The sequence below is a fragment of the Natator depressus genome, chromosome 17 (assembly GCF_965152275.1).
Source record: "Natator depressus isolate rNatDep1 chromosome 17, rNatDep2.hap1, whole genome shotgun sequence".
NCBI lineage: Eukaryota > Metazoa > Chordata > Testudines > Cheloniidae > Natator > Natator depressus.
The window spans coordinates 9,594,226-9,601,578 of record NC_134250.1 but is presented as its reverse complement, the minus strand read 5'-3'; the positions used below and the strand labels follow the sequence as shown (position 1 = coordinate 9,601,578).

Below are 7,353 nucleotides of genomic sequence, written 5' to 3'. Positions count from 1 at the left end.
GAGTGCAATTTTTTTTTTGCCAGTTGCATAAACTAACCCTTTGTTAATTCTAACAATTGTAATTAAATTAATAGCAATTCTGGAAGACAAACTCAGTTTATAGAAAATATAAAAAAAAATTTACTGTACAAAGTTTACATCACATTTGAAAAGAAAATGTCAATTTTCACCATATTACGGACTCCATTTACATACACTACGGAAGTCGTGGCTATTGTAGCAGTCTTGTACAGCAAGCTTCACATTTACAAGGCTAAAACGATACAGGCTTACAGTGCTGGTCATTCCCTTACATAACATCACCACAAGAAGAAATAGTACAAACGATCATAAAACAATGCAGCATAAAGACCCCGTTCAGTTAGCAACACGTGTTAAGGAATAAATGGGCCTGGTGCTTTTCACACCATTTCACATCAGTTGAGTTACTTCCCATTTTCACCAGCAATCAGACCCAAAGACACCATTCACAGCCCAGGCTCTTGTAAGCTCTTCTTTAAAATAAAAAAACAATGTTAGATCCAAGATATTAGATCGTTAAGAGAACAAGTGCAGGATTCTAATACCTTAACTCACATCAGACCAGGTCTTCAACTAGCATAAATCAGCGTCACACACGCCTGCTGAAGATCAGGACCACCGAGCAGTTCTCAACATAGCATATGCACAGTAAAGTGCCACTCGATGTGGCTAAGGGTATCAGAATCTGTCCCTAACCTGTGTTGGGATATAAAGAGCCCTATATATTGGGACTATTGTGCCATTCCCATTGAAATGTGTCTGGGAGTTCTACTAAAAGGGGATGGGCAACACAGCCCTGTGTTTCTGTGAATAATATTTCTAAAATGTGCAAATAACTTTTGGGTAGTGGATCTCAAACTGTACTAGACAGAGAACTGGCTAGTCAGATGGTGCTGGCTCTCCTAGTGATAATTTTCTTAAAAGACAGTTAAGAATGCATCACTTTCCCATTACTTCTGCATGTTGCCACAGGAAGGCTAGCTGCTAATGAATAGGAGGGAGAATGGTTAACACAACTATAAGACGTCAGTGGTCTATGATATGGGAAATAGGAGGGGATGAGCATTGAAGACCATCACCTTACCAAGATGTGCCTCACCAAAGGTTTGGGACCCCCTGCTGTAGGGTCCTGTTTTACCCACACAACTTGCAGAAACTAATTGCTATGAGTACATCAAGGCTGTTTCCAGTGCCACATATTCAAACCAGAGTCAAGTTCTTCAGTTACATGAAGGACTAATAATTCAGACTCAAGGACTAAAAGTATACAGTGGAACAATTTTGAATCACAAGATCTTTACTTAGCCAAAAAACACTTTCTGAAGCTAATGGAGGTTTTGTCCAATAAGTCTTAACATCTGTTTTTAGAGATATGCTGAAGACTAATTTCCCCCTTCATTTAGGCACATATTGTGCCATCAATATTTAAGCAAAATCTTCGAATGAAACTGAATTCTGCTTATTCCTGATGGCACAATTCAGTCTTCAGCTTTGGAGAGACGAGCAAATAGTAGTATTTTTTTCATTAGCAAAACCATATGGTGTATATAGCTTCCTACAAATACAGTTACACTCAAGGGGTTTTATTCGTTTAATTAAATAAAGCTACGGTGGGATCAGTAACCACCACCCAAACCAGCTTTACATTCGACACACACATTATAAACATTTGAACCCAGTATTTGTAAGAGACTGAGCATGTCTCGACTTAGCATCTACTTGTTATGACATTGTCTGGAACATGGAAGTTAGGAATCCTTTCTTCCATCTTGTTCGCTCTGTGAAAAAATTGGGGGCCAGATTTTCATAAGTGGCCTCTAGAAGCATGGCTGTCATTTTGCATGTCCTAAAGAAATCAGCTGCGACCCCCACCCCTGAATTTGAAAACATGAACTAAAATGTCAAAGCACTTCCGCGGCCCCATTTTGTCTGCATGCCGTCATGTGCATGGGGATGGGGGAAATGTCTGAAATAGAACTGCCACAAGTATTTGTTTTCATTTAAGTGTCTAATCCTAGCCCCACTGAAGTCACTAGCAAACCACCTGTACTTCAGTGGGACTAGGATTTTTCCCCAAGGGATTGTATTTCCCTTAAGTGCCAACACCAGACAGTTTTATAGCAGAAGTCATGGACCAGTACCAGCAGCTCTCTCCCAGTTTGCTGCAGCTGGAATGTACATGTGATATCACACCTGCTATTATATATATAAAATGGGATGGAGGGGAGTGCCTGATTGGACAAAACCATTGTATCTGCATCTATCTGCTACACCATCCAGCAGAACAAGACCTTTATTTTAGCTAACGCATTTGCCCACTTGCTTAGTGTTACCTGGGAGCACAGGTATTTTATGGATACACTTAAAAAACGCACAGTGCCAGTCTCTTTTCCTACACTTGGCATTCTTTCCACCCGGTACATCTCTACCCCTAGAGTTCCTCTGCTTCCACTGCCCCTTTCTGAAAGGCTGGGCACCCTCTCATTATTTTTAGCAACAAAATATTTAAATCTAAATCTGATGCCCAAGGCAAATGATGAAGCATCTTACCATATTAACTCAGAAAAGCGGTCTGCTGTAATAACGCTAGACAGAAATTTTAAAAAGGCAAGAGTACAACAGAAAAGGGAATTACTGATATTAAAAATTAAGGTCCAGAGCCTTCAAACTGATGTACTGTTTGCAGACCCTTGCACTCCACTCATGGCTTCGGGGGGCTCCCCACAGCCTGAAGGGTCCAGACTAACATCTGTTTGCAGGATCTGGCCTGAATATTTAATTCTGGCAGAGACAGCACAGAGAAGCCTCCTGGAAAACCTTCAGCCAGAAATGGGATCATAGGCCCAGATTGTGCCAGGTATTTCAGCACTTATCACCCATTGAAGCCAATAGGAATTAGGCACCTAAATACCTGGGAGGATCTTGGCCATAGTTCCCATTCTGGGAGGCTGGAAGATGCATGGGCCTGGTCTTCACAAAGCGAGGTGGTAGATGTGCATTATTTATCTAGAGGTAAAAACCTAGAGAAGACAACACAATTTGCAGTTTTTGTACAAGTTAGCGGGTGGAGTTAAAAAACAGTCTAACTTGACCTGATAGCTTGTGGAAAAAAAAACAACAAACTGTCTGCTATTCACTAGGATTTTACCTGTAGTTAGTTAACTCAGGATCAGAACATACCTGTTCTCCTAGTTAGGATGCAGCCCCAGAGTGGCTGCTCCACAAGCCCTCTGTTTCCCCACCTATAAAATGAGAACAGATCTTACTCATCTTTGTGCTTTGAGATCTGCACTACGTAAAAACACAGTCTTATTAGGAGGCATGGAGAGACATTCCAGGGGGCCTGGCTTACAATGTTTCTATGCACGTGACTCCCAATTTGGCAATGGCACCTGCGCACAGCCCCTTGAATGGGGGGGCAGCCCAGGGTATTGTACATGCAAGGCTGCCTAAAGCCAGCATACAGCTGCACATTAACATGGCCTTTGTAGCTCATGTGCATGTGCCTTTGGGTGGGATGATTCCACTAGTCACTTGCACTAACCAGAACGTGGCCCCTTTGTTTCTATGCAAAAAGTGCCGAGTTTTTACCTCAAAAATCAACCTTTAACACACAAGACAAAACATGAGACATGGCTCAAGTCAGATGGCCCAAGATGGGACTTCCTTCCTCACTGTAAGATCCCTGTCAGCCTTAGTTTTTACACCAAACATAAATGCTTCAAGCCTGATTTCTTTTCAGAATAAAAGCATGACAATCAAGTCCTGCATCCCAGCATAGTCACTGGTGATGAATAAGGCAAGGCAGCTAAAATTCTCCTTGCAACTTTTGCACAATAAGCTTACAGTTTCAAAAGTGAAATGAAGCTTTTAAAGAGTTCTTTTGCCACCCCCACTAGAAAGAAGTTTCACGCTAAAAGTGATACCATGTGATTAGCGGGTGGAAAGAGCGATGGGGGGAGGTGTTTCCAGAACTCAATGCTGTGTCAGCAGAAATTGTTCTAGTTTGGGGACAGGTTTCAGAGGGGTAGCTGTGTAAATTTGTATCAAGCAAAAACAACAAGGAATCCTTGTGGCACCTTAGAGACTAACACATTTATTTGGGCATAAGCTTTTGCGGGCTAAAACCCACTTCATCAGATGCAGGGAGTGAAAAATACAGGAGGCAGGTATATCTGTTCACCCCTTCTTGTCAACTTTTGGGAATAGGCCATTTCTACCTTGATTGAATTGGCCTCGCTAGCACTGTCCCCCCACTTGGTAAGGCAACTCCCATCTTTTCATGGGCTGTAATATATATACCTGCCTACCGTACTGGCGGGGGGGACCTCAAGTTCTGGTTTGATCTAGAGAGTAGTATAAGGACACATCTAAAATAATCTCTCCTGTTTGTGTTCATATCACTCTCTTTCGTTCTTATGCAGAGGATTTAGTAAGGAGGATGAACTAAACAGGCTGTTCAGAAGTCTCACTTGGGCAAAGCAGCGTAACTGAACTCTGCAGGAAGAGCACACCAGGAAACGAAGCGTTCTGTTCACCCTGAGACATCCTGGGCCTGATTTTCAGAGGTAGCTCCCAGGGAAGTCAACAGGCTCCGCAGGGGCTCAGCAACTTTGAAAATCAGGCTATCTACAGTTACTGCTTATTTACTTAAACTAGGAGGGTCCTTTGAAGACAGTTTCTCTTTTCCACTAAAAGCCATGTTGTTTTGCATTGTTAAAATGTCAGTGGTGCCAATAAAGGGCCAAAGCCAATTAAAACCATAACCCAGTTTCTGTACTGTAGAAACACTGAAGTCTGGGCGGGGAGTTAGGGGGAATAATTATTTGATCTTTTTGGGATCTCACTGTAGGAAGTAGGTAATTTTTTTAAACTGAATCCACTCCAATGAGTGTATATATTATATATAGCCATGTGTATTCCCACCGCCAGCACAGTTTTAGTAAATAGTACAAATCCAGCTCTCATTTCCTTTACACTCATTTTACAGCTGTGTAACTCCACGGACACCACTGTAAGCGAGAGCAGAAGCCGGTCCTGACTGTGGACAATATGGTCTCAAATGCAGCTGGCATGGACAGGATCCTAGCACCCGTTATTCAATTACTGTGGAACCTGCTTACAGTGAAACTCCATTTACAATGGAGAAGAATTTAAGTCCCAAATAATTAGTGCTGCAATATGCAGGTGGCAACTCTGATTACTGTGAATCTGTAAAAGTTAAAGATGAGATTAAACAAACCCTTAAAAGGATTAAGGTGCCCAATTCTCACTGAAAGCCCATGAGATTATGATGCTCCCACTCCCCTCGGGGTTTTTTTTGTTTGTTTTTTTTAAATCCCACCCTCTGCTATTCTATGAATAAATGAACCATGCTAGAAAAGGGTTCCACTCTAATCAATAGTCAAGACAAAAGGCCAAGATTCTGATCTCAGTGTAAATCTGGACTCCGAGTTAACATCACTGTGGAGGTATTCCAGATTTGCACCAGTGTAACTGAGATCAGAACCAGCCCAAGCTTGGACAAAGTTTCCAGAGAAGATTAGTAATCAAGAGTTTATTAGTTTGCCCAAACCATAACACAATACATGCATTTCCTTTCAATATAATAAAAATCTAAAGTTCTTTTAGGAGTTTCCTTATGGAGACAATGGGGCCATAACTCCATTCCTTCTCACTTGAATTGGCTGCATTAGTGATTTAAATCTAGCGGTTCTCGGACACATGTGCAACCTCTATTAGCTTCAGTGGAAACTGTGCATGATTTGCAGTGCAGAATTAGCCCTTAGTCACTCCACAGATGCAACAAAGAACTGGCGGAGCAGTTCTTTTCAGTGCCATTTGAATGCTTGCACTTAAAAAAGAAAAAAATCTTAAATCACCTTTATTATTATCATCATCATCAGTTAAAAAAATATAGTTCACATAGAGAAACATATGATGTAAACATTTTTTTAAATAATTGCTGGTGCTTAGGCAGAACTCAGACATCAGAAACAACATACGACAGTTTGAACGGAGGGGTCATGTGGCTTTCAGGTAGGGCTGCACCAGTTTCATAGTTCGGAAGATCCCGTGAAGGTTTCTGATGTTTTGTGTAAGCAGGTAGACAACAATATCAACAAGGTAATTACACACCATGCTAGATCTTTTGATTACTTGATTCCAGGATTCCCAAGCCAAATCTTTCAAAACGGAGGACAACTTTGCTACTGTTAATGCTGAAAAGAGTGGGGAAGGGAGGGGAAAAAAAAGTTATGCATTTTCTTTTCCTTTTTGTTGTTGATTCATTGTACAAAGAGCCCTATAAACAGCCCTTATAAAGAGTCCTATAAAGGAAATAAAGTGTGTTAGGCTCTGCAGTACAGCACAATGCAAGGTCATCCAACAAAGAAATTTAAGTAAAGTGATCGGCAAATAAAATGAACTTTGCTAACAGGGCTTGATGCTGAAGTCCTTACTCCCAATGCTTTTCAGGATAGGTTGCCCCAAGCACAAATCTTTTCTGCTTCAAAGAGAAGTAAATTTCAGAAGGGAAAAAACAAACAAACAAAAAAAAACCAAACACACACAAGGTGGGGAATTTTCAAAGGCCCAAAATGTGTGCTGGAAGCCCCACACCCACTGACTTTAAATGGGTGTTCGAACCCAGCTGTCCTTTGTGCTTTTGAAAAGCTCCCTCTCCCAAAATGGATCTCTCCCCTGCCCAGATTGATCAAAGGTAAGAAACTAGATTCATTCTTAACTGGGGTAGGGAGAAAAGAAATAAAAGTCTGGGAAACCATTGTTAAGGTGGGAGGAGGAAAACTACTATTGAAAGGTCAATTTCTATCAAGAAAAAGGATCAATCTGACATGGTCATCCTTTTCTCTCTCTCCAGACTGTAATATGGGTTAGTGGAAAGAGACCTTCCTACATTTACTAAAGGTCCGTTAGCACTATCTTCAAAGATTCAATATACAAAAAGACATCTCCTCGGATGACTTAAAGGCAGGTGCCACAAAGGAGTTAACTATTGAAGGGTACTTTCTTTTATTGTACAATATTGTACACAAGCACCTGGCTATCTAGAAATGTAATACCATGTATGTACAGAGACATTCATCTCCGGAAAACACACTCACTGGAGATCATTTGTCTTCACTGAAAATTGGTGCAAACTGATAGTGGCTCTTGCTTCATAGCCTGCCAAACTAAAACGTTTGTTAGAACTCAGGATCTGTAAGGGCTTGTCTACACGTGGCCTCCCAGGAAAATTTATCTGAATTAACTAGAGGTGTGAATTTAAAGTGGATTTGTTAAACTGCCTAAACCCCCGTGTGGACACTCATT

At 41.2% G+C, this 7,353-nt stretch overlaps 1 protein-coding gene across 1 annotated transcript in view; it reads right to left on the bottom strand.

Annotated features, from left to right (window-relative positions):
* Positions 1-7,353, bottom strand: part of KSR1 (kinase suppressor of ras 1) — a 116,370-nt gene continuing 109,017 nt past the window's right edge. Inside the window, exon 20 of the mRNA XM_074974965.1 lies at positions 1-6,242. Within this exon, the coding sequence (XP_074831066.1) occupies positions 6,164-6,242 (79 nt within the window). The 3' untranslated portion in view covers positions 1-6,163. The remainder of the gene's footprint in view (positions 6,243-7,353) is intronic.